The sequence below is a fragment of the Chenopodium quinoa genome, unplaced genomic scaffold, assembly GCF_001683475.1.
Source record: "Chenopodium quinoa cultivar QQ74 unplaced genomic scaffold, ASM168347v1, whole genome shotgun sequence".
Lineage (NCBI taxonomy): Eukaryota > Viridiplantae > Streptophyta > Magnoliopsida > Caryophyllales > Amaranthaceae > Chenopodium > Chenopodium quinoa.
Window position 1 is genome coordinate 1,331,286 of NW_018745523.1, and position 27,872 is coordinate 1,359,157.

At 33.1% G+C, this 27,872-nt stretch overlaps 3 protein-coding genes across 3 annotated transcripts; 2 read left to right on the forward strand and 1 right to left on the reverse strand.

The window, feature by feature from the left end:
- The first annotated feature begins 1,522 nt into the window (after positions 1-1,522).
- LOC110715551 (manganese-dependent ADP-ribose/CDP-alcohol diphosphatase-like) lies at positions 1,523-5,464 on the forward strand. The gene is made up of 2 exons (XM_021894139.1): positions 1,523-1,715; positions 4,273-5,464. Exon 2 carries the CDS (start codon positions 4,293-4,295, stop codon positions 5,241-5,243), a length of 951 nt encoding a protein of 316 aa, XP_021749831.1. The 5' UTR covers positions 1,523-1,715; positions 4,273-4,292; the 3' UTR covers positions 5,244-5,464.
- Positions 5,465-7,984: 2,520 nt separating this feature from the next.
- On the reverse strand, positions 7,985-9,683 carry LOC110715529 (high-affinity nitrate transporter 3.2-like). Its single transcript, XM_021894110.1, has 2 exons — positions 9,494-9,683; positions 7,985-8,704 (listed from the first exon to the last, which is right to left on the reverse strand). Exons 1-2 carry the CDS (start codon positions 9,618-9,620, stop codon positions 8,235-8,237), a joined length of 597 nt encoding a protein of 198 aa, XP_021749802.1. The 5' UTR covers positions 9,621-9,683; the 3' UTR covers positions 7,985-8,234.
- Positions 9,684-18,672: 8,989 nt separating this feature from the next.
- On the forward strand, positions 18,673-20,448 carry LOC110715438. Its single transcript, XM_021894020.1, has one exon. The coding sequence runs from the start codon at positions 18,673-18,675 to the stop codon at positions 20,446-20,448; it is 1,776 nt and encodes a 591-aa protein (XP_021749712.1).
- The last annotated feature ends 7,424 nt before the right edge of the window (positions 20,449-27,872 follow it).

Consider the following 27,872-nt stretch of genomic DNA (forward strand, 5'->3'; position numbering starts at 1 on the left):
GGAAGCCCCTTTAAAATTGACAATGGAGACTAGGTTTAGGAGAGAGAAGAAAGAAAAGGAGGCTAGGGTTTTAATTCATCATATACTCTTACCCATGTTGTAGCTTAGCTAATTGTTATCTTGTTTACTCTCCCCACACCCTAAAAACAAAAAATAAGCCAAAAATTAAGTCGACAGAAATCAAACTCAACTATTCTAAGAGCAAGTTTAGCCCCAAGTCTTAAGACTTGGGGTGACATCATCATTTTGAGTCTTAAGATTTCTATCCTCGATAGAAAGAAAAGAACTGAGTATGGATATAATGCTGGATCGGAAAGATTTAACTCGTTCAAATTTGCTAAAAAACGGGGTATTGATTATTGAACCGATTCGTCTGGCTATAAAAGGCAACGGGCAATTTCTTCTGTATCAAACCATAGGGATTTCGTTAGTTCATAAGAGTAAACACCACAATAATCAAAAACGATACAGTGAGAATGGTGATAAAAAAAATTTAGGTAAAAGAGACAAAAACAATTTTGATTTGTTTCCTCCCGAAAATCTTTTATCGCCTAGGCGTCGTAGAGAGTCGTTGCCGGGGAACGGTGTTGTTGATAGCTAATTGATTACTTGAGTCTAGTTCACCATAAAAAAATTTCAAAAAGATTGTCTCTTTTTGGCTACACTTGTAGCCTTGGTACTAATTGCGTTTGTTGAGAGTGTATGCGCAGAACTCATAACAGGATCTTGGTACCTTACGATCCCGAGATTGAGCAAACTTATAGTAGTGTGAGTTGTTTTCTAATTGCATGAGGTTGATTTTACATATAGTCCTTGCTATATCTTGTCTATTTTACTCCCCGTTTGCCTATTTGCCTTGGTTGAGTGGATCTCATTCCCTAGTATCTTTAATTCATTGACTTAGAACCATAGTTTGTTTGTCTTCTTGACGAACCCCAATTCACCAATTGACTTCGAGTTAGCTTAAGTGTAAAGATCTTTGGCAATCATATCCCGTTCCTTGTGGACCGAACTCTTACTTGTCATTATGCTTGGTTTGTAAGGTGTTTGTTAATAAATGTGTTTGATTGAGTGTGGAATGTACGACCGTTCTAACGCCCCATCAAAATGTTTGTACTTAAGACTTTTCCCATTTTTCTTCAAAAATCTCAAGCAAGTCTCAAGTTGAGTATTGAAATTTCAAGACTCAACTTAAGACTTGAGATTGAGACGCACTTCACCCACTTCATTTTTATTTTTATCATCCCTTTTTTTACACTTTTCTACATATAATATGTCAAATATTTAAGTCTTAGGGCTAAAGTGATAAATTTGTGCAAATCTTAGTGAGTCTTAACAAGAATTTGATGACATCATTTTCAATGGGGACCACCAAAAATGATGTCACATTCAAGTCTTAAGACTTGGGGCTAAACTTGCTCTAAGAACGCCTCGTATTATTGGAGGATACATTGATACATATACGCCGAGGAACAAGGTACAACCAAACGTGGCCGATTGTATGTATACAGTATAAAACTCCACAGTTGTTACTTCTGCCATAGGCCCCGTGAACTCTCTAAAAAAGTCCAAAAGTTGCGTAAGACGATCATATGAATATACTACTATGATCATATCGTTCTATATCCTATTTCATAACTTCTTACTTCAAAGGTGATCGATTGATCTCTCTCTAGCATTGCCTGTCACAAATTTTAAGCATTACAAAGACGCAGGTAAATTCTTCACCTTTGTTCATCATTTAATTTCCCCGAATTATTTTTTGGGCGTATTGATTTTTTACCTTTTTATTTCCCAATTTCTGTCTTTGTTTTGTTTGATTCACTATTACATTTGCAATATTTATAACGGGTTTATCACAACTAGCATTTATTTTGTGAAAATTTTAAATTTTGAGGCAATTTTTATCAATAGAAGCTTTAATTTTTGGGATCAAGTAATTTCCTAGGGCTTTAATCAATTGGGTTTTTTTTTTTTTTTTTTGCTACTTCCCAAAAGATTAATGTGTCTTGATCCAATTTGGGTTATGATATTTTTGCGATTAGGCTTAATTGTTGGAGAAATTGAAGTTTTTTTTGCTAAATTTATAACGAGATTACATTATTATCAGCTTCAGTATGAAGCTTTACCTGCCAAATTTGTAAAATTGTGTAATCAAGGTGATATCTTGTTTGTTGCTAACATGTAATATTTCACTGACCCTAGCAAGAATAATTTATGGGATATTTTAGTTATGATGTGAATGCTTTGGACCGATGATTCGAAGAATAGAAATCAATTAATCTAGTTGTTTTTAGTTGGGAGAAGATATAATGTACCATGGATTGAGGAGCTTTTAGAGTTTTAGGGAAGTACATAGATATGAGCTTATTTTGGTGTTTTCGGCTTCTAGACTTTTTCGTATGAACAAACCAATAGAACAGTGAGAAGTTAGGATGGTGAATTTTAACAACACTTTCGAAGGATGAAGTAGCTTGATCATGCTAATTTATTACATTGTTTGAAAAGGGGGAAGAGGAGACAAATTGATTACACTGTGCTATTGAATAAGGAATCTTACCAATCTTTCCTTCTTATAATCAATGTTGCTGTTTTTGACCTTTGGGTCTTTTCCTTCACCAAACAAATCAAATGGCAGCCTTTAATGTGAAAGAAGGAGCACCGTTTTAGTTCTTTTAGTCTTGAGTTTTTGAAGAGACTCTACATGTAAATTTTAGGTGTGATGATTATAGGTTATGAGCAACACAAAAACAGTTGAGGAACAGAACTAAATGGAGTTTTTGTTTGCCAGTGTGAAAGTATGAAACACTTTTATGCCTTTTGTCCTCTGAACACCATTGCCTGAGTTCTGTTGGTTACCAAGAGCTTTTCTGGTTACACACTTCCATCTTCCTTACTTCTTATGTTTGTTTATAAAACTATGTTAGGGGACTATAATCTGTCTTATACTGAAATAAATTGTGAATATGCAAGTGTTTGAGCTGGAACTCATGAAGAGTTAAATATTCATGTTATGTGACATGTTTATCAGGTGTTTGTCAAGTTAGCTTTACTAAAGAATCTCAGTTGATGGTTTGCTGTTAGAATTGCTAGAATTTTTTGTATCTATGGCTGCGTTTATTTTAGTGGAAAGCATTATCTTGGAAAATGATTTTCATCCATTTTTCCATTTTCCTTTGTTTTTTAAAAGGGTGGAAAACAATTTTCTCATATGTGGAAAGTTTTACTTTAAAGATTTGCAGAGACGTTATGCCACATTTTCTTCTTTACTCCTCACTTCTCTATTTCCTCTCCTCTATCCTCTCCCTCTCTTTTATTTCCAATTTTCTTTTTCTCATAAGCTTTCCATATAATCAAACAAACAAAGAAAAACTCTATTTACTGCATTGAAAACTGTTTTCTTTAGAAAATGATTTTCCATGAAAACTGTTTTCCATCAAAATGAACTGAGCCTATGTTGAAAGTTTTCCAAGTCTTTAGAAGTATCATATGGTATACCACAATATATCATTCCTAATCAGAGGTTCAAATATTTCCAAAAATTTTCTTTTATAAGTGGAGTGAGGTGGTTTGCATGTGTCTATGATTCAAAAAATATAGAATAGTTTATTATTTGGAGCAACTGAGAAGCTGTTGACAGCTTATTGAAACCGTTCATTTTGTCCATTAGAGTTCAAGCTGAAATAGGCACAGTATGCGTTATAATATCAGATATTGGGGGAGACAATTTTGTGCATGTCTCAATGTCAGTGCTTAAATTTTGCTTCATGCCTACAGTATTGTTCACTAAGGACTGGACTTTTGGGGAAAGCTTGTATCAAGCATAAGCACTATGATGTTACACTTAAGATTAGGTGAAGGCAAAAATTGATTATTTTGTTATACTTGTATTGAGTTTGGCAGTTCTTCTGTGTTCTACATTGACCGTCCTATTTCCTGTTAAGATTTTCTTATCAAATCTTGTTTTATGTTCTCATACTGACCAATTTCAGTTCAAATTACCTATAAACTTTGATACCCCAACCTCCATTCACTCCAGGGTCCTCCCCTGCCACCCCATTGCCTTTCCTTCCCCATATCTCAATAGTTTATGTCATTTGGATGCTATTTTTGTCTTTGTATCATGTTTGTGTAATAGCTTACATATTCAGCATGTATACTTGTATATCAAGTACTTTGTATTTGTTATCTCTTTCTTCCCACTCCCTTTCTTTTCCTCTTTTTGATATTTACAGAGTAGCAGTTCTAATTTTGGCTTTCGTCATTTGTTAGGTCAATTAGCTTTTGATTGAATGGGGTTAATCACTGCTCAGGGTAAACAGCCGCTCTTCTCCTTTGGAATTATATCAGATGTTCAATATGCTGATATTCCTGACGGTCGTTCCTTTCTTGGTGTGCCTCGATATTATAGACACAGTGTACTTGTGTTGGAAAGGGCAGTCCAGAATTGGAATAGGCTCCAACATCTTAGTTTTGCTGTCAATTTTGGCGACATTGTTGATGGATTCTGCCCAAAGGACCAGTCTCTAAATGCTGTAAAGATGGTTGCTTCCAAATTTGAAGAATTCAATGGCCCTGTATACCACATGATTGGCAACCACTGCCTCTATAATCTTTCTCGTGAAACGCTACTCCCATTATTGAAGATTCCAAGTCATGATTGCAGTGCTTATTATGATTTTTCACCAACACATGATTACCGATTAGTTGTTCTTGATGGCTATGATATTAGTGTCATAGGTTGGCCTGAAGATCATCCAAAATCAATGGAAGCTGTGAGTATTCTCAAGGAAAAGAACCCGAACTTAGATAAAAATAGTCCTGTTGGACTCAATGGTCTTGAAAGAAGGTTTCTGATGTTCAACGGAGCAATTGGAAGGGAACAGCTGGAATGGTTAGATCAAGTCCTCCAGAATGCAACTGATCTGAAACAGAAGGTGATCATCTGCTGTCACCTGCCTCTAGATCCTGGCGCAACGACACCTGAAGCAATTCTATGGAATTACAATGAAGTGATGGATGTTATACACAAATACAAGTGTGTAAAAGTCTGCTTTGGTGGCCACGAACATAGAGGGGGTTACTCAGTTGATTCCCATGGGGTCCATCACCGTGTTTTCGAAGCAGCCCTTGAGTGTCCTCCCAATTTGGATGCATTTGGGTATGTTGATGTGTATGATGATAGAATATCACTTGTTGGAACCGACAGGATGAAGAGCACAGATATGGTGTTTGATTCGTGACCTCTTGCTGTTTGGTAATGTATTCTTTATCTAACAAATTTTTCCTCTTCCTCTTCCTCTTCTTCCAATTCAATATTGTTACGTTATTGTTAGATTCGATAGCTGGTGCCTTATGGTCCATGGATCAGCTCTTTTGTAAACGAGTTCCGTGGATGGTATTACCTACTGCAAAATGTAGGTCTGATTATAAGGAATAAAAATTATACTGCTATTTTAGTGTCTCCTGCTTTCTTGCTTGAATTTTTTTTTTTTTTTTTTTTTTTTTTTTTTTTTTTTTTTTTTTTTTTGGCTCACCCTTAATTTCTTGGTATGAAATTTTGCGGTATTTCAGACTAACAATGCTACAGTCTTATCTTACTTACTTGGTATTTGTTATGCAGAACTTCAGGCAAACAATGCTACTGTCTTATCCTACTTAATTGTTACGAAATAGTTGTAACTTGTGAGTAGCTTTCAGAAATATAATGACATTTCACTTTTAAGAATGCTTGCTTGTTTTGCATGATCCCTTGCTCATTTCCATTCCCTAAATGATATGGAGTATATTGTACTGAATATATGATGTTATATTAGAAGAGTCTCGCGTAAATTCTTTGTTTGTTTATCTCCTTCGATAGTTCAATCCATTGTGATGCATGCACTCGCATTCTGAAGACTATAAGGTGTTGCCTTTAATACTTATGTTGCTGAGTTCTCGGACTTCTCACTGATTTGGGCTTGGATTGTTAGGTATAAGAATCAATCCTATTTACAATGAAGACCAAATAATTCAATTACATGGGTAGATATCTCTCAAGTAGTAGAGACTACTAGAGAGTGTGTTTAAAGTTAGTAGTCAAAGAGGGAAAAGAGGTTTACTATTTATTCAAAATGTTGATTTTAGCTACTATAAAAATATTCGAATTAGTAGTTACTGGTATAATCAAAAGTTAAAGTGTTGCCATTAAAAAGATCCATTTTCTCTATCCTTCATATATGTACAAAGCTTTAGAGGGTAGTAATGTCGATAAATTTCAATGTAGATCTTTAGCACTAGTAAGATACTAAGATATGTGATATTCTCTCCGTTTTAAAATGCTTGCTTCATTTCTCTATACGTGGAGTTTTAGGAGAAATTGGAAAAAGTAATAAAAATGTGGAAATAGTGGGGTTGGTGGAAAAATTAAAAAATATAAAAGACAAAAGGAGTGGAGATAATTGGAGGAGAGAAAATACATGTGGGGTCCACTAGATGAGAGAAATTAATTAAATATTGTAAGAGCTTTCCAAAAAAAGAAAATGGAGCAAGTATTTAAAAACGGCCGCAAATGAAAAGTGGGAACAAATATTTAAAAACAGAGGGAGTATCAGACTATCAGTATATCACCTTCTATTTAGTGTACCAAAAGTCCAAAACCATAAACATTCATACTCTAACTTACAACTTCAATTAATACTTTGACTCTCACGCAAGTAGATAACGTGTAACTTTGATTAGGATGATTTTATCGCGGTCATTTGAAATATGACTACCATATTATTTTAATGATATATAATGTGCTTAGTTTATTTTTTTTCACGTTATAAAATGGCCACAATTAGTCTTATAATATCTACAATGTAAATATAAATTTTGAAAATTTTAATCCTACATAAAATAAATATTTTTTTTTGAGAAACTATAAATAAGAAAATAAAAATGACATAAATGAAACTAAAAATTTGATAAATCAAAATAATGTTGATAATACTATTTCATACCATTTTTCCTATAATTAATTACTTAGAAAATAAAAATGTCACTTATGAACTATATCATCATTAAAACATTATGCTTTATGCTAGTCATATTTCAAATGACTAAGGGCCTGTTCATATTTACTTATTTTCAGTTCAATTCAACTCTAATCTGTTCAGTTCAGTTCTGCTCCAATCAGTTCAGTTCAGTTCAGCTCTTAATTTCCCTCTCTCATAAAATATTCATTTCAGCTTAATTCAGTTCAGTTCAATTCAGTTCAGCTCCAATTAGTTCAGTTCAGTTCAGTTCAGCTCCAATCAGTTCAGTTCAGTTCAGTTCAGTTCAGTAAATATGAACATACCCTAATATAAAATTTTCACTCCGATTAATATGTTTAAGTCAAGTTATAAATATGTAAACTACTAACTCAATAAAATGGAAAAAGTCAAATATAAAGATGCCCATTCAAGTTATACTAGCTTTGCGTGAGGTAATATAACTAAAATTATTTATATAAAGAAAATTAAAAACAATATAGACTATATTTTATTGGAGTATTTACGAAGTATATGAAATTATGATGCTATACATAACATTGCCAAAGCTTAATGAATTAATATACTGCCATCTGCTTCTTGGAAATTTCGCAAATACGTAAAATATGAACGCGTACAATACGGCCAAAACAAGTACGTAAATACGGACGCGTGGAATACGGCCAAAAAAATTGCTAGACGTTTCTAAGCATTATTAAAACATTGAACCTTCCAATTCTATTATGACATTGTTGTGATTGTCACGTTTATCTCTTTATTTTTTTATGCCTCGAAATATTCCCTTTTTCTAATTATAAATTTACATTTTTTTTCACTCTTTTACATCAAAAATATCATTCCACATCCTCTTTCATTCACGTGCATCAGTGAATCGAAGAATTGACAATGCAAGCAATAAAATTATAAGTATAATTAATCAAAAAGTCATAGAATATATAAAAAAAAAATTACTTAGAAATTAAAATTTATTGGTTAAAAATTGTTCTTCTTATAACCTTTCTCCAAAACTCTTAAAATTTGACATAATTAGCAAACAACAAAATATAGATTACACATATTTATATAATTAAAAGATGATGGTGTATGTAGTTAAAGCCAGAAGCCTAACACACAAATTCATCAAATTAAAGTATACATAAGAAAAATACCACATAATTTCCTCACAAATTAATGAAAAATAAAAGAAACACCAAACCCTTGGTGTAACGTTTTTTTCCCTTAGGTAGCCCTCTTAGCCTTTTTCTTCTCCAAGTAGAAGAAAAACGCTAGAGAAAGCACGGAGAAGGCGGAGAAGATAGAAGCCGCAATGTCGATCGAGGCGCTACGGCCACTAATACTCTTAACGGACAAGTCTAGACCGGTGGTTTGTCCGTAGGCAAGTTGTTTGCCGTCGGGGCCGTCACGTACGTACGCACGGACGAAGTAATGTGCAGTTGGTACGTCCTTTTTAACAGTGTAGGTAAATGAGTCACTTGATGAAGTGAAGTCTTTTTTAACTACTAGAAATTGGCATGTTTTGTCTCTAGCCAATTCATCTTCGGTCTTCCTCCATGGCCTGTCTACTTGGCTCTCGGCTAAGAAGCACAACTTCACCTCTACTTGCTTGTAGGCTGAAGAGTCGAGTTTTGATACGTTTCGGTTTAGCCCCCATGTCACTGTTATTTGGTCTTTTCCCGCCCTTAGAAATACTGTATCAAGTAAAGATTGTGTCAATAATAAAGAAATGACGTGTAGTGATTTAGCAAAAAAAGGTTAGACAAATTTATAACTATGATATATATTTTAACTTTTGTGTATCATGGTGGTACATTTATTATATTATTAAAGACCATTATATAATTATTGGATCTCTATAAATTTGCTAAAACATATAAGTACCCTATATATTTTGGATGTTTTAAGGTCTTACTAATAAAAGGAAGAGATAAGGAATTCAATCATTTAAGTAAGTTTATGTAATATAATCAACTTTTCTTAATATATTTAGAAAGTCAACTCTTTGATTGAATCAAATCTACAAAGTGCGTGTATTCTTGTGATTGATGAAGTTTCTCATCCAACTCAAAGCGGTTAAGCTCATACACAATCTTTTTGAAATGAACATCACCCTTATCATTGTTTTCTATAAAAATACATACGTACGGAGTATTTAATTTAGTTTTTTTTTTCTCTCTCTTCAAACTCAATCATATAATTTAGAAATGTATTGCAAGTAAATTTGATGTAAGCATAGATTATGATTCTCATGATAAACCCGAGTGTACTTTAAATAGATGGATCTTCAAAAAGACATAATTACAATAACAATGAAATTTTTCAACAAAAACAAAACAATAACAATGAAATTGATAATCAATGGTATATCATGCTAGTAATTGACTTTTTTTAATGCCTCATTTAGAAGAAGAAATAAGTGAATATAACTCAAATAAAAATTATGATCAAATAATTAATTTCAGAAATTATAATGATGTTACCTTTGCCTGTAGGGGTGGTAGAGACGGTGAGAGTGTTAGCAAGATCTTTGAACAAGCCTGATCCATAGCAAGATGCAACCAAGCTTGATAAAAGCACAGAAAAGATTATTAAACCTCGAACCGCCATAATTTAATTTTTTTTTCTTTTTTTTTTTTAGGCTTCTAGCTGATGAACAAAGAGAAAAAAAATTAAAAGCTAAAAATCTTCCAAATTTTTTTTGATACTTTTTAGTTTTTTTTTTTGTGATTTTGATTATGATTCTTTCTGTAGTTGGTACTTCTATATATATTGTGTACTTGAAGAGACCCCACTTTGAAGGATACTCTAACAATTTACCTTAAGATTATAATTATAATAATTAATTAACTGTTAAAATATAATTTTGTACTATTATTTTAAAAACGAGCAAGTCAACTGTAAAACTTGTAACTCTTGGAGAAGCAGAAAAGAACAGAATATTAGTTAATTTATAATAAGGAATTTATTAAATTTAATGAAGAATTGGCCCAAAGTAAAATGAAGAGGTGGGTTGAATTATGAATTAAATGTTGATAAGATATTGTAATTATATGCCATTGGTTGATATTTTAATTATCTGACTATTCTTGTAATATGCTTGGATCCAAGTGGAAGTACATGAATCTACAGAATCTTCATTTAAATTCCAAATGAATTATTCGAATCATCTAAAAGGGTTTATTTGGTTGTCGTATATTTTTTTTTTTGAAACATATTTGGTTGTCTTATATGATAGGGTCTTGATCCAGCCAATTTGTAGCTGTTACACGACTTGGGGACAAGTAAATATAGTAATCCTTTCGTTCTATAACATTTGTTGTTCATAATATCTACCATTTTTATGAAGAGAATTATAGTTTATGGTTTAATTGATGTGACTTTTAGATTATTTTACTTATTTGATTGATATGAGTATTATATTTTGGTGCCTTTAAGTCAAATGTTGAAAATCAAATCACTCCAAATTTGAAATTTCATAGCAATTTGTTTGTGTACATTGCAATTTGTGTTAGGGCAAAGAAGCTAGTATTCCACACTGTCAATTGGTCGCCTTACAGATTTTGTTATGATATAAGTATAATATTCCACAAATTTTGAGTAATTGACAAATGATACCCCTAATATAACAAATACAAATTGTTTATCTGTACAGAGTAATTTATAAATGATATGATTCTCCTAATACAATCGGGTCTGTTCATGTTTACTTGAACCGAACTGAACTAGTTGAGCTGAATTGAAATTAAGCTAAATAAGATTAACCTTGACCACTATATAAAACAATAATACGTCAAAAATATATTTCATGTGCAGTATTCTATAATATACCTAAAAGGGGAGATTATAATTGAAATGGCCTTTGGGCTCAAAAGTAATATATGAATATATAATACCCATATCATACATTTGAGGATAATCGAGTTGGTTGTAATTTATTTGGAAAACGTTAATTTTAGAGTTAAAGCCAAACAGCTATAAGCCATTGGAAAAACGCTACTTGGAGGTTGAGGCATTTGTGTGATTGTTTATGACAATTGAAGATAAAAGCGGAAGGCTTAGGCGGTTTTGTCGTCTTCTACCGTACATCGATATTCCCCCTTTCTTTGTCAGTAAAAAACAGTTTGATCAAATCTTGTCACCTCAAAGTTAGGTACATCTAAAGTTGTACGACTATATCGTACTTCCCTAAATCGAGCTAGATTTTCAACCATTTTTCACCTTTTTTTTTATTTTTTTTTTATTTTTATTTTTTTTTATTTCATTTTATTACTCCATCTTAAATTTTTTTTTCTTACATCAACTCTCACAGTTTTTTTAATTCGGTATTTACGGGTCAGACACTTTAAGAGTGAGAGGAAAGGATAAGGAATCTCCACTTTAAAGTACTTCTAGTGGGGATTGAACCCCAAGGTGACAATCTTATCACTAGACTAAGTTTTATTACTCCATCTTAATTGAGTATAATGTAAGGACTAAGGATTACATTTTTATACTCCGTAATATTTAAATTTATAAACTAAATTAATATAAAATTAAAGATATAAATGATCAAAGTTGTATATTGATCATGCATATCAATTAAAATGATTCACTTGTTTAAATCAACAAAAAAAAAAAAATAACTGAAATTGATTTTGAAAGCTAGATTATCAGGAGAATAGAGTGTGCAAGAACGAAACACTCATATACTCCGTATATTTTATCTTTGAAGTAAAAATAATGTATACGAGAGTAAAAACTAAAGACATCTCTTTCTCTTAATTATTATACAAATTGACTAAATTTCAAAGGAAAAAATAAATTAATTTGAAGAGGCTTTTGAATTTTTGATGAAGAAAGCTTTATTTTTCTTTGGCAACAAGTTGAAAACTAAGACGAAATATTCGATCATGAACATTTATTTCTACTAAAAGAATCAAATTGACATAGTGGAAAAAACAAATATAAAATGTCCAACTTAACTTCTATTATTGGACTTTGTGTAGTAAATTTAGGGCAAAAATATTACATAGTCAATCTCCCATTTGTTTATGCTCTCATAAACAACACAAAGAAAAAAAATATATCAACTTATACTTGAGCAACTTTACTTTGTTTTGCTAATGTCATGTAATAAACTACGGAGTATCATCTGTCATTTAGCATAAAAAGTCTTTCGTAAGCTATCTTTTGGAATATCTTAAGGGAGGTTTGTCGAAAATCGATTTAGTCAACATCTTTGGTTTGGCTCTAAAATCCAACTACCTTAGCCCTTGCTTCCTTGAAGTTCTATACCCAACTTGTATTTGTACTGTATTAATTAATTAAAATACAAGATCATCATTCTTGGTAAAATTTGATTATTTGCCCCACAAAATATGTTTCTTTTTTTTTTTTTTTTTTTTAAAAAAAAAATACCTCCGATTTTATTTATTTATTTATTTATTTGTTGCAACTTTGGGGTATTATTTGAGAGATATAAAATATTCTAAAGTTGCAACTAAAAATAATCGGAGGTAGTAATAATTAAGCTTCCCAAACAACACATGTAAGTGTCCTACATAAAGAAAATAAGAGAGAGTTAAACAATTTATAAGACTATGAGATTACTTCTCCTATATATTGTCGTATGGTTTTGGGATAGAACCTTCCTAGACTTGTGAAGTGAACTCTCTCTCTCTTAGGAAGTATGGTGACGAGTGCAGCAACCTAAACCCGTATTTAACATTTTCTCTTTAATTAATAACGAGGCTTGAAGTCTCACATATACGATACGGCCAATATATGAACATTATAACTTGTAGATGTCAACTACTAGTAGCTAGTTTAGTTGGTAAGGTTATAAGGTCTAGTAGTTTAGGGCTAATGGTATTCGAATCATGCTTCTTTTTTTTTTTTTTTTTTTTTTTTTTGTATGGTAAGGAGAAAGACCCTGATAACCGTAGGTATTTATAGGTCAGATACTTTGAGAGCGAGGGGAAAGGGTAAGGGATCCCCACCCTCAAAGTGTCTCTAGTGGAGATTGAACCCCCAATCTCAAGGTTGGAAAATGACAATCTTATCACTAAACTAACCTTGAGTCATGCATACATCATTAGAAATAATTCATGTTTTGTTTGAGAAGGCTATGTATCAATATTATTCTACAAGCTAAGGTTAGTCAAATTAAATGTCTTCTTAGTTTTCATAAAGCTTGGGTCACCATATGAACCACTTGAAATGATACTCGTAGTTATTTAGTTTAGCTGATAGTTGCAATGTTAGTAAGTCAAACAGCACAAAAGTCAACCCCAAAAAAGAACCAAGGGGGAGTTATGATGTCATATTTTATAATAACATTATTATGAACGTTAGATGTACGTATAATTAATAATACATACACATGCGTCAGCTAGGAATATGCTAATTGAATTAATTAATGTGATTAGTTTGAAATCAATTTGATAACCTTTTAAAGATCAGGCTGATGATGCATAGCTGATATGGACAACTGATTATTATGAGCACATTTCCTCATTTTATCAAATAATTAGAATTGTGATAGGTGGACAAAGGACAATAATTGAAGAATGTATGTACTGTCTTTTTTTTATTTTTATTTTTTTGAAGAAAAATGTATGTACTGTCTATGCACAATTGCACACATTTGAAGTTGAAAAACATGATTTTACGCAAAAAAAAAAAAAAAAAAAAAAAAAAATTTCACTTTTCAGTTGTCAGTTTTCATTTTTTTTTTTTTAAGTTTATCTAATTTTTGTTTCAAATTGATTCTATCATATTAGAAAATATATAATAATATATATCCTAATGTGATTTGTAATACGAATATTTTTTTTTTAAAACTGTATAAATCACGAAAAATATTATCATGATTTCACTTAATATTATATGCAATCAATAGTATTCTCAATAGTTTATTTTTATTATTATGATAAAATTAGATCATCTCAACCCAACTCGATTAAATTGTAACTTAAATTATCGTATTGGAAGATTTGATAATACTTCTACTTCGTATATGTAGCAATAAATCAATCCAGAAACGACTAACTTGACGACAAAACGATTGTTAAAAATAATACTAATAATAATAATAATAAATTTGGTGAATATGAATTAAAACATTAGGGTTACTCCGTTACTTATCATTAATTTGTTGCAATCCCTTTAACTTGCATGTTTGCCCTCGGAAATGGTAACAAGGTTTCATGACAAAAATAAGCTTTAAAATAATAATTATATGAAATAATTAATATCCAGAAATGAAACCCTATAATCAATTTTAAGTAAATGTGGTAATTTGGATCGGATATGGTAAAATATGAATGTTAATTAAACTAGTTACAAAACAAAATTTCGTCATCTCTTCATGTATATACTACTAATAAGAGTTGAAATGCTACCTAATCTATTTTCTATCGGACACAATATGCAACCACAATTCTTGACCTAAAATGCTGCTCCTCATTTAAGTTTTCTAATACTTTACCATGTAAAACGCGTCCATATAGTTTTTGAAGATAACGGAGTTGGAGTTGTTCGACTTCGACTTGGACGCTTGAAAAAGATGGTAGGGAGGCTGGATAAAAAGAGTAGAGACGACAAAAAGACGATAACGGAGCTTGATCATGAGGTTCTTGGAGACTATGTAGTACTTCAGTGTCGGACGATAATATTAGGGTACGGAGATGAAGGTCCATGAATTCTGAACTTGATATTAGGTTTTTAAAGTATTTTGATACACACTTTAAACATAGGAGTGAGTAAACTGGAAGTTTCAGGAGGACATGGGGAACTATTATATCTTCCGGAATGTCCAATAAACCAGGTTGAGCCATATTTGGAGTCATTTCACGAGAAAAAGCTTAAGAGTTATTTGATAATACAAGCAATAATAAATTTATAGGAGTGACAAATTTGGGGGGAGTTAATACTATGACTCAATTATATTAAGAGTATTTATACAAAATCTATAATCATAAGATAAAACACAATCTTTCTAAAACATATACTATCATAATTCATGATCCTAAATACCACATACTTCATATATAATATTCAATAATATCAATATGAAAAATATATCATATTACGTATCACACATATCTTTTCCATTATTGATTTTATCTCATACTCCCTCCGTCCCCTTTTGATATTTTCTTATGGACAAATCAATTACATAATACTAAAAGCGAATCTGACATGACACTTGTCATGTCCTGATTAAAAATTTTCCCGCCACTTTTTTCTTTCTAATTTTTTTCTTTTTTGTACAAAATCTTCATTTATATTATTTTATATATCCTATGATATTTAACTTTCAATTTGGCAACTATATACGAAATATATTCTATATGCATATCTTTCAAGTTTTTTATAATAGGTATTTTTGTATAATAAACAAACACATAATAAGGTAATATATTAGAATAATAAAATGTACTACTCCCGTAATTCTTATCATTCTAAAGCGTATTTTTTCTTTGAAAGTTTTATTTGCTCTAACCAGGATTTGATACTTTAGCTATTATCATATATTTATTGATTTTTTTTATTATAATACTCCCTTCGTCCCCTTTTGATAGTCCCTTATGGATATTTTTCACGGGAATTAATAAGCACAAATAAGAATAGTAAAATTATATTGAAAAAGTAAATTGACATTGGGTATCAAAAAAAGTTGAAAGAGAGAAAGTAATAAAAGTACATGGAAAAATAAAATTTACCTAGAAAATTTAAATTTGCACAAATATTGTTGCAAATTGGAGAAAATTTTGGTAAAAAATTAATATTAATGGTTGTTGGAAAAAGCAAATGGGGTGAACATTTTGGGACTAAAATTTGCCCATAAGGGACTATCATTTGGGGGCGGAAGGAGTAATAACATTACAATTCAATAACTATAAACACAAATATAAAACAAAATGAAAAAAATCATGATTATTAATTTTTATAAAAATTAGTCAATTAAATTTGTAAAACATTGTGCCAGTTATAATATGCTACTCTGTATAAAATATTGTGCCGGTCAAAACATGCCAACAAAATAGGGACATATGGGTATATAACTACATTGCACAGGTCATAATTATAAATTACATTCTCATGTAAAACACTATAATCATTAATTTTTTGTGTTTTTTTAATGTTTAATAATCAATAACTTTTGATAACAATATAATATTAATTCAAGTTTTTTTTTTTTTTAAAAGAAATTCAAGTATTTGTTTCAATTAAAAATATTGTTTTTTTATGGAAAAAAAAAATTATTGTTGGTATTAACATTATAATTCACTGATTCATAATTTGATTAAGTAAAAACCGTGCGTTGCACGAGATTTAAACTAGTATATAAATATTACTAAAGTAACAACCACTGACGTCATCACTTTTTTCAAATTGTACACGTGTCAGTTTTTTATTCATTTTTTTCCCGCCTAAACATTTTTTTTCCTTTTTTTTTTTGTTTTAAAAAAAAAAAAAATCTAAATACTAATTGCAAAGTAGTTTAATACAATACATTAGACTTTTTATTTTTCAATACTTATTCTTTTAAACTTAAGGAAAACAAATATCAACCTTTTATACATGTGATTACTCCATCTAATTACAAAGTTCGCAAAATTTTATTGTAGACATGAATTTTCTTTTGTTTATATTATTCTAATTTTTGTAGTTTTATTTATGTTAACAATATCGTATGTAATACAAAGATTTTACATATTACTGTATCACTACTAGAAATAGGCAAAATAGCGACGGTTTTTCCGTCGCAAAATTCAAAAATTACGACGGATTTTTTTCCCTCGCAACTTTACGACGGATTTAAATATCTACGACGAATATTCCGTAGTAATTTTGCGACGGAATTTCCGTCGTAATTTTCTTTTTACGACGGAATATTTCATCGAAAATATGTTTGCGACGGAATATTCCGTTGTAAAATGAAAATTACGAGGGAAAAAAATTCCGTCGCAAGATTATACGTTTTTAAAAAAATACCCAAATTGGAACTAAACCTAAAAAATCGAATTACGAACAGAAGAAAGAGAAGGAGAGAGAAAGAGAGAGGGAAAGAGAAAAAGGGGCATCCGTCACCGGTCGTCCCGATTCCGGCGCCGGTCGTCACCAATCTGCCGCCGACGAAGACCAAAACGAAAGGAGGACGAAAAGGAGAAAGAGGACGAAAAGGAGAAAGGGAAAGAGGACGAAAAGGAGAAAGAGAAAGAGGTCGAGCCTCCGTTTTCCGGCGACCCTCCGTTGACGCTTCTGGTTGTTGCCGGCGCCGCGTCTAGGTAAGTTGTTTTTGTTTTTTGTTGTTGTTTTTTTTATTCGGTTTTTTTTTAAAACACATTCAAATCTGCAGCCTTCCTTGACACCACAACCACATCCTCCCTTGACCACCGCAGCCTCCGGCCTCCTCCCTTCCCTCGCCGTGGCTGAAGCAGTTGGTAAGTTGTCCTTTCGCCAAATTTTTTTTTAATTTTTTTTAATAATAAACCCTTATTTATTTAATTTAATTATTTTTTTTTAATATTTTGTATGTAGGATTTGTACAATTTGAAAAAAAGAAGCGCGGATCTAAAGGTTAGTCACATTACAAACCCTAATATAATGTGTTTTAGTTTAGTTTAGTTACTTTTTTTTTTGTGTAAGTATGTTAGTTTAGTTTAGTTTAGTTTTCATTTTAATGTGGTTTAATTTAGTTTAGTTTTACTAAAGTATATTAGATTAGTTTAATATTATGAAACTTTAGTTTAGTTTATTTTAATATAATGTGGTTTAATTTAGTTTAGTTTTACTAAAGTATATTAGATTAGTTTAATATTATGAAACTTTAGTTTAGTTTATTTTAATATAATGTGGTTTAATTTAGGTTAGTTTTACTAAAGTATATTAGATTAGTTTAATATTATGAAACTTTAGGTACGTTTTGTTTGTTTTGTTTAATATGATGTATGTTAGATTACTTTAGTTCATTATAATCTAGTTTAGTTTTGTTTAGTTTAATATAATGTTTCTTACTTAAGTTTAATTTTTTATAATGCATGTTACTATATTTAATATTATGATATGTTAGTTTAGTTTGGTTTTGTTTGGTTTGGTTTGTTTATATTAATGTTAAGGTTTTATGATATGTTTGTTTATGTTAAGTTTAATTATGATATATTTGTATAATTTTTTGTATGTTAGTTTAGTTTTAATATCTTTAAAAAAATCATTTGCATAATCATCATATGCTTAGATACCCGTTCAAGGCATACACATTAGGAGTATGTCTTGAATAGTCCCCGGTTGGGACTGTCCTTGTACGTTTATTCTCACTTAGGTGGTGAATGTATTCCTTTGTTTTAATTCTAAGGAAGATCCTTGCTTGTCATTTCTCTACAATGTTCTCTAGGTACATATATAGGTGTTTCTAATCGCCTATATTGTGTACTCGGGGAAATGTAGGGAGATGCTGCCGGATTTTCCATAGAATTGAAATTCTGGCATACATTCACGCACTAGTGAGATCGAACGTACAAGGATGGGTTAGGTTGGAGTGATAAGGACCCTTGGAAATCATTTCTCTTCTCATTTGCATTTCCATAACAGTTTGATCTATAATGAATATATATTGTGCTTTATGACTAATGTGATTAATGGCATATGTGTTAGTTGTGTAGAACTTGTAATCATGAAACGAAAAGAACGTAGTTGGATGTACGAAAGGAAGGTTGGGAATTCTATTAATCCTGAGTTCTTGAAGGGGGTAGATGAATTCCTTAAATATGTGGAAGATCATCCCGAAAGTAGCAACCCGAATGAAGTTAGGTGTCCATGTTTTAAATTCAAAAACAAATGTCTCTGGGATCTAGACACGGTCAAACTTCATTTGTATCGCAACGGTTTTTTACCTAATTACTACGAGTGGATGTGTCATGGGGAAGGGTTTCCAGGAACTCGTAGAAGGGAGTCAAATGAATATCGTGAAATGGTTTTGGATGCCTTTGGTCAGTCTCAAGATCAAGGCCATTCCGAAGAGCCACCTGTTTCATTAGAGGAGGAGCCTAATGCACAAGCCAAGCCATTTTTTGATTTGTTAAGGGCTTCTGAACAACCGTTGTACGAAGGGCGTTCATTGTCTGTGTTAGAGATGGCTTCTAGAATCACTAGCCTGAAGTGTGAGTATAATTTGCCGCACAAATGTGTTGATGGATTTTCTTCTTTGGTTAATGAAGCGATTCCTAACAACAACCACATGGCCGAGACATTCTCTGAGGTCAAGAAAATTGTTAAGGGGTTAGAGCTGCCCCATGAAAAGATTCATGCATGCCCGAAAGGATGTATGTTGTTTTGGAAAGATGATGCTCAATTATCTACATGTAGGGTGTGTGGCAGCGACCGATACAAGAAGACTTCTAAAGGTAGCTTAGTGCCTTTGAATGTTCTATTTTATTTCCCTATCACACCTAGGTTGCAAAGGCTTTTTGCAACTAAAAACATTTCTGAGGAAATGACATGGCATGCTAAAAATCCTCGAGTTCAAGGCACAATGGCACACCCTAGCGATAGTGAAGCGTGGAAACACCTAGATAGTTGCTTTCTTGAGTTTGCCTCTGAACCTCGTAATGTTCGACTTGGCCTATGTACGGATGGATTTGCTCCACTTGGTCAGTTTGGGGGACAATATTCATGTTGGCCTGTCATTTTGACCCCTTATAACTTGCCTCTGTCAATGTGTATGAAAAGACAGTTCATGTTTCTTTCGTTACTCGTTCCTGGTCCTAAAAACCCTAAGGGCAACTTGGATATTTACATGCAGCCGCTCATACACGAGTTGAAACACTTGTGGGAAGTTGGGGCAAATACTTACGATATTTCGAGAAAACAAAATTTCAATCTTCGAGCAGCCATCCTATGGATCGTTACTGACTTCCCGGCTTATGGTATGTTATCTGGTTGGACCACAGTCGGTAAGAAGGCTTGTCCATATTGCATGGAGAAAAGCAAAGCATTTTGGCTCGAAAATGGTGGTAAGGTTTCTTGGTTTGACTGCCGTCGTCAATTCCTTCCAACAAATCATCCTTTTCGAAATAGTAAAAATGCATTTTGTAAAAATAAAGTCGAAAAAGGTTCACCACCTCACATCATGTCAGGAGAGGAACTTTGGGAATGTGTGAAAAACCTCCCAAAAGCAACAGATGGCCCCGAGGCACTAAAACGTCTCAAGAATGCAAAAAAAGGGTGGTTCAAGCAAAGCACTCTATGGGACCTTCCATATTGGAAATATCTGCTTGTTCGTCACAACTTAGATGTCATGCACGTTGAAAAAAACTTTTTTGATCAGTTGATTCACACTATAATGGACGTGAAAAAGCAATCTTGTGACACCCCATCAGCTCGGAAAGACATTGCTAAATACTGTAAACGGCCCCAGCTACATCTTCAAGAGGATGATAGAGGAAAATAATTCATGACAAAGGCTCCATTTGCTCTTGACAAGGCTCAGAGAAAGGTTTTGTGTGAGTGGGTCAAACAGCTGCGGTTTCCTGATGGTTACGCTTCCAATTTGAGCCGATGCGTTGATTTGCAATCAGGTAAGTTACATGGAATGAAAAGTCATGATTGTCACGTATTCATGGAGAGGTTGTTGCCCACTGCTTTGAGAGAATTTCTCCCTACCCATATATGGAATGCAATTACAGAGATAAGCCAATTCTTTCGCGATTTATGTTGCTACACAATTACAGTTAGCGACATGGAGCGATTGGAAAAAAACATAGCTGAGATCACGTGCAAGCTTGAGAAGGTTTTCCCCCCATCTTTCTTCAACTCCATGGAGCATTTACCAATTCATTTGCCATATGAGGGAAAGTTATGTGGACCTGTTCAATATCGGTGGATGTATCCTTGCGAAAGGTAAATCAAAGGTCCTTTCTCAACTCTTACTTTCATCTCTTTCATTGATTTCCGTTACTTATACTTCTACGGCTACATAAACATAATTACAGGTTCCTCAATCACCTGAAACGAAAAATTGGTAATAAGGCTCGTGTTGAAGGTTCCATATGCAACGCTTATCTCACTGAAGAGATATCAAACTTCTGCTCCAATTACTTTCAGCCCTCAATTGACACAAAAACACGAGATCTAGGTCGAAATGTGAATGCTGATGTGGAATCCCCGGCTGACAACGATGAAATCCCAGAGCTGTTCACGGTGGATAAGGGTCGTGTGTCAAATTTGGGTAAAACTCGGTATTTTAGATGACAAGGAACTCGAACGTGCTCATTTGTTCGTTTTAAGAAATACCGGCATTCTTGGTGAATACGAAAGGTATATATGTTTACGATAAACTTTTGAAAATCCCTTAAATTTAATATAATTGCTGCAATGATTAACCATGTGTCATTAATCTATTAGGCAGTTTGAGGACTACATTCTTAGTACTCGAACTTATTTGCGTCGAGAAGATGTCATGGAGAAATGCGAAAGTGAATTCCCTGATTGGTTTCATCACAAGGTGATAATACTTTTCGAACATTGCATCTCTATTAATTTGTGATAATATAATATAATATATTTCATTTCAATTAGTGTGACGCTTGTATTCGTAACGGTTATAGGTGAGAGAACAAAAACCAAGTTCCAATGTGTTGCGAGAATTGTCTATGAGGCCTTTCAAGCGTGTTCGAACTTGGAACCAGATATTTGTCGATGGATTTAATTTCCACACACAGTCCTATGGCAAACACAAATCTACGATGAATTACGGGGTGTGTGTCTCAAGTGAGGACGGTGGAGAGTACTTTGGCATTTTAAACGACATAATTGAACTTGTCTACACCGGTCCCTAAAAATAGTACAAGACTATTTTGTTTAGTTGTAGTTGGATGGATTGTGGTAAAGGAATGAACATTCATGAACAATACAAGCTTGTCGAAGTAAATCATACTAAAAAGTATCCCAAGTATGATCCATTTGTCTTATCTTACCAAGTGTCTCAAGTGTATTATGCATCTTACCCTACCCTTAAACGTGATCGGGTTCAATGGTGGGCTGTATTTAGAACTCAAGCAAGGTCGGTGATTGATGCTCCGGTGGATTTAGAGTTTTTGCAGGGTCCTTCACCACAAGTACATGCAACGCTTTGTCCACCAAATGACATTCCAGACTATGAACTTGAGAGTGATGATGATGATGACGATGGCTTTATTATCTCAAGCGATGAAGAAGAAGAAGAAAGCATTGGCTCCAGTGACAGTGACGAAGAAGAGGACATCGATGTATTTTTAGATGACACTAGTGATAGTAATAATGATAGTGATAATGATAGTGGTAGTAGTGATAAGAGTAATGAAGAGGAGAATATGTAGTTACTCCTTTTACTATTGTCTTCGAATGTTTAGTTTTTAATGACTACTCGGACTTGTAATATTGCATTACATTTTTGGTCTCATTTTATTATTTTAATGTCTTATGGATCTAATTTATGAATTTACAATGTGCGATTATGGTACTAACAACTTTTTCAGGTGGTCATCATGGGAGGAGGAAATAAAGGAGAAACGTCCAAGAGGAGAAAGTCTAAGGGGAAATCTCCGGTTGTACGTGTTGACGAGGATGAGTCAATGGAGGAAGAGGAGGCACATGATTTGGGGGCCTCTCAAGAAATCGTCAGAAATGTACAAGGGCAACAGGAGCAACAGCAGCATCAGGAACAGGAGCTACAGGACCCGCATCCTAATGACTTGCTAGAGTTGGACCCTTCCACACTTTGGTGCGTATGTATTTGTATAATGAAATATCCTTAAATTCGTATTTACTTTGTGTAGGGAATAGTTTCAAGCCTGTAAAATCCCACTAGCTTGAACCCCACTGTGATCATATACTAAAGTACGGTGGCGTCCGAAAGGGAAGAAGATAGAGAAAAAGAGTCGCCAACAAGTTTTTAAGGAACTTGTAAACCGTTCACGAGGTGAAGGTTACACCCCTTAACGATTCAAGAGATCGTCAACTCCATAAGGTCATGAACTAAATAAGGGTTCGGGGATGAAGGTACAAATCCAACCTAAAAGAGATTGAACCTGCCCTAATAATAGGCCTCTACTTTATTCTGCTCATATTCATGTGCGCTTTCTGATTAACATGCAATCAATAGGATTAACCCTAAACCTGTTTAATCTATGTTGGTTGAATTTAATGCACATACAAATCTATTATTGGCGATCACTTGAATTATAATCACAATTAACCTAACAAGATTATTAATTATCTTATCAAGCGTGATTACAAGTACCAAATTCCCTTTAAACATGCAATAAAGGTGATCAAGCAATAAATAATAAATAGCATATCAAGCAACATAATCAATAATCAACATCATTAATAACAATAATATCAATCATAATCATAAATATTAGGAAGAGTATAGGAAACATCATACTTTTAATCATACTTAATATTAAAGATACCCTAGACATGAATTAAAGGAAACATCTACATCATAAAATCAATTAAGTACTTACTTGGATGCCTCGTACCTCTTTCTAATAACAAAATACACACGTTAGTAACTTCAAGGAAAATAATAAACAAAACAATTAAATTAAATAATTGAAAGAGAGATTTGGGACCAAACCCTCAGAAATTAAAACCTTTCACGTCTAGGGCGAAGGCAACTTCGAATATGGCTAGGTGTATCAAGATCTTGTGAATGCGGAATTTTGTATTAAAAAGCAAAATAGAAAAGAATACTAAAGAATCAATGTTATCGAAAATTGATGAATGAATGATGAAGAGAGTTGATTAAAAGCCTTGATGAATGAAGAGAATTGATGAGAATTGATTAATAGATGTAGATGATGAAGATAGTTGGTGAATTCATGTTGACAATCTGTCCATGAAAACGGAGTTTTGATACGATATTTATAGAGAAAATCAGCCAAAAAAAGATAATTTATCAAAACAGAGTCTGAAGATCGCAGAACCACCTTGGCGCCAGCCCTGGCTCATTGGCGCTAGGACCAGTGGCTAGCGCCAGGCGCCAATCGCTGGCGTCTGGCGCCAATCCTGGTTCCAGGCGCCAAGGCCTGGGGTTGGACGCCAAACCGGCTTTTAACGCGTTTTCGAAATTATGATAAAATTCCCGTACTGGAAGATAAAATAATATAATTTCAGTCGAAAATGCTATTTGATCTAATTAAAATTCTAAAGAATCCTAATTGAATTAAGAATGATGAGAACCTTCTAGAATATTCTAGAAGACCAAAACCATTCCTAATTACATTAGGAATGATAAATCATATTAGGCCCTCCCCTAGATCATTGGGTCGTACTTAAAACTCAAATCGGGCCCAGTTTAGTAAATTGGTCATAACTTCCTCAATATTCGTCGGAATTGGGCTTATAATATATCGTTGGAAAGGTCTTTGCAAGCCCCATCCAACTACACCACTATTGGACCCATATCATGGACCAACCAAACTGGATTTGCTGTTTTCTTAAAATAAAGTTTTCAAAAACAGAGAGAAGAGAAAAGAAAATAAAATAAAATAAAACTTTCCGCAACACTAAACCTTTCCACACTTTCGTTTCATTCGATTATGATTCGACGTGAAAGGTACTCATCACTGGGTTTGGTTTTGGGGAGACACAAATGGGTGTCTACACTTTGATAAAGTGAATTTGTATTACTTTAACCATGTTTTGTTCACTTTTTGTTGATTATCTACTTACATGAATGTCTATCCTTTATTATAGGTTTGATGATAGGCCGGTGAAGAATGTGCTCTCCGACTCGCTAACCGACTACTATGTTCAGCCTTGGAGCAATTATGGAGAGGTTGATGAAGATTCGAGAGAGCACTTTTGGAACTTGTTCAACGTATGATAACTTTAACCTAACATAATACATGTTTTATAAATTATATTGATGGAGTTGAATTTTGTAATAAAGACATTTTCTTGATTTGCAGAAAAAATTCAAGTGGGCACCTGAGTTAAACAACCAAGTGAAGGACACTTTCGAAGAAAAGTTTGCAAATCGCCTACGTGACACGTTCTACAATATCACACACAGGCTGAATGGTCGCAAACCAAGATGGATTAATAAGGATGTCCACGAAGGCATGATTAAAATTGTTGCCACCGATCCAAAATATCAGAAGCGGTCGGAACAAAACAAGAAGATTCGAAGAGGCGGATCCATGGAAAATGTCGTTGAACCGACCCACTTTCAAGGTTCAATGTCATCTGTACAACATGCTAATAAGATGGTAAGGTTCCTACAATATGTCCAGTAACAATTATGTCATTTGTCTATTAATGAATTTTGGTGGGCTAACATTTTTCATTGATTTTCTGCATGTACATATAAAGGCTGCAAAAAACCAAGGCCAATTACCAAATGCCCATGATCTTTTCTTGAAGACACACTTCAAGGAAGTGCCTGGTAAAGGCCAAGTGGCTGCCAACAACAAAGCATAAAGGATTGCGGTAAACACTTATTATATGAGTTGATATATGGCAAATTAGCAAAGTAGAACTCAATATATGCTTATTTTGGATGAATTTGGATGAGTTAGGGTCGAACATTGACATATGTGCTTATTTATATTAATTTATATCCTTAGGTACTTAAAATTATGTGATATTGGAATGTTATAAGAAAGAACGAGTCCATTTGCTTGAAAACTTAGAAAATAGGCATGGTTTTAGCCATATAGGCCAAATTTTGATGATTTTCGATGAGTTAGGGTTGAAATTTGACATATGTGCTTATTTCTCTTAATTTATATCCTTAAGCACTTAAAAGTATGTGATGTTGGAATGTTATAAGAAAGAACGAGTCCATTTGCTTGAAAACTTAGAAAATAGGCATGGTTTTAGCCATATAGGCCAAATTTTGATGATTTTCGATGAGTTAGGGTTGAAAATTGACATATGTGCTTATTTCTCTTAATTTCTATCCTTAGGCACTTAAAAGCAATTGATATTGGAATTTTAGAAGAAAGAAACCTTACATTTGCTTGAAAACTTGGAAAATAGGCATGGTTTTAGCCATATAGGCCAAATTTGGATGATTTTGGATGAGTTAGGGTCGATATTTGACATATGTGCTTATTTCTCTTAATTTATATCCTTAGGAACCTAAAATCAATTAATATTGTAATGTTAGAAGAAAGAAACCTTACATTTGCTTGAAAACCTAGAAAATAGGCATGGTTTTAGCCATATAGGCCAAATTTGGATGATTTTGGATGAGTGAGGGTCGATATTTGACATATGTGCTTATTTCTCTTAATTTATATCCTTAGGCACTTAAAATCAATTGATATTGGAATGTTAGAAGAAAGAAACCTTACATTTGCTTGAAAACTTGGAAAATAGGCATGGTTTTAGCCATATAGGCCAAATTTGGATGATTTTGGATGAGTTAGGGTCGATATTTGACATATGTGCTTATTTCTCTTAATTTCTATCCTTAGGAACTTAAAAGAAATTGATATTGGAATGTTAGAAGAAAGAACGAGTCCATTTGCTTGAAAACTTAGAAAATAGGCATGGTTTTAGCCAAATAGGCCAAATTTGGATGATTTTGGATGAGTTAGTGTTGTAAATTGACTTATGTGCTTTTTTATCTTAATTTCTATCCTTAGGCACTTAAAAGAAATTGATATTGGAATGTTAGAAGAAAGAAACCTTACATTTTCTTGAAAACATAGAAAATAGGCATGGTTTTAGCGATATAGCCCAAATTTGGATGATTTTGGATGAGTGAAGGTTGAAAATTGACTTATATGCTTAATTTTCTTAATTTTTATCCTTAGGCACCTAAAAGTATGCGATATTTTTCCATATTGTTGGTTGTTTTTTTAACAATATTTTTTTTTATCTTCAATATTTTGTAGGACACCTACCAGAAGAAGCTCGAAGAAACAAGGAGTCAGGGGATTCAGAAGAGTCCCAATGAGTTGTACTGGGAGTCGGTGGGTGGGCGCAATAAGAAGGGGCGTGTGAAGGGACTTGGCCAAAGTGCAGAGCTCTACTATGGCAAATAGGATCGAGGTTCCCGTTCTTCACAGTAATACACGCCGTCTGTCATTTCTCAAATGCAAGACCAGATGGAACACAGGGTGCAAACTCTCCAAACTCAAATGGAAGCCCGAATGGCTGAAAAGGAGAGTTTCGATGAGATGATGAGTCGTCTCACCAACAACGACTTATGTTCCACCATTCATCCTCAGCATCGAGACCCTAGGAACGACCCGGGTGGTGGTGGAGCAGGCCAGGGTTTCCAAGCGATTGCGTAGCTTAGCTTTAGTCTAGCATAGAATCACTCTAACCTAGCTTTTGTTTGGTATAGATACCAAAATGTGGACTATCTTTTGTACTAGGACATAATTATTATATATATGTGTACATAACCCTAATTTCGTAGGTCGGTAATTAATTTTTGTAAAACAACAATTTTAGGACTCAATATTTAGTTTTTTTTTTTGTCGATTTATCATTAAAAAAATTCAGGTTTGAAAATGCAGAAAATTACAAAAATTTGTTTTGGGCTGGAAATACAATTTGCGACGGAATATTTTGTCGTAATTTACATATTTGCGACGAAATTTTCCGTCGTAAAATATAATTTGCGACGAAATTTTCTGTCGCAAAATATAATTTGCGACGGAATTTTCCCTCGCAAAATATTATTTACGACGAAATTTTCCGTCGCAAATATGTAAATTACGACGGAATTTCCGTCGTAAATAATATTTTGCGAGGAAATTTTCCGTCGTAAATAATATTTTGCGACAGAAAATTCCGTCGCAAATTATATTTTACGACGGAAAATGCCGTCGTAATCTAAAGTTTGCGACGGAACTTTTTCCGTCGGGA

Excerpts from the sequence above, each read along its gene's own strand:
- LOC110715551 (XM_021894139.1), top strand. The coding sequence starts at position 4,293 with ATGGGGTTAATCACTGCTCAGGGTAAACAGCCGCTCTTCTCCTTTGGA.
- LOC110715529 (XM_021894110.1), bottom strand. The coding sequence starts at position 9,620 with ATGGCGGTTCGAGGTTTAATAATCTTTTCTGTGCTTTTATCAAGCTTG. Across the intron at positions 8,705-9,493 it reads TACCACCCCTACAGGCAAAG|TATTTCTAAGGGCGGGAAAA; the intron begins GTAACATCATTA and ends TACTTGATACAG.
- LOC110715438 (XM_021894020.1), top strand. The coding sequence starts at position 18,673 with ATGAAACGAAAAGAACGTAGTTGGATGTACGAAAGGAAGGTTGGGAAT.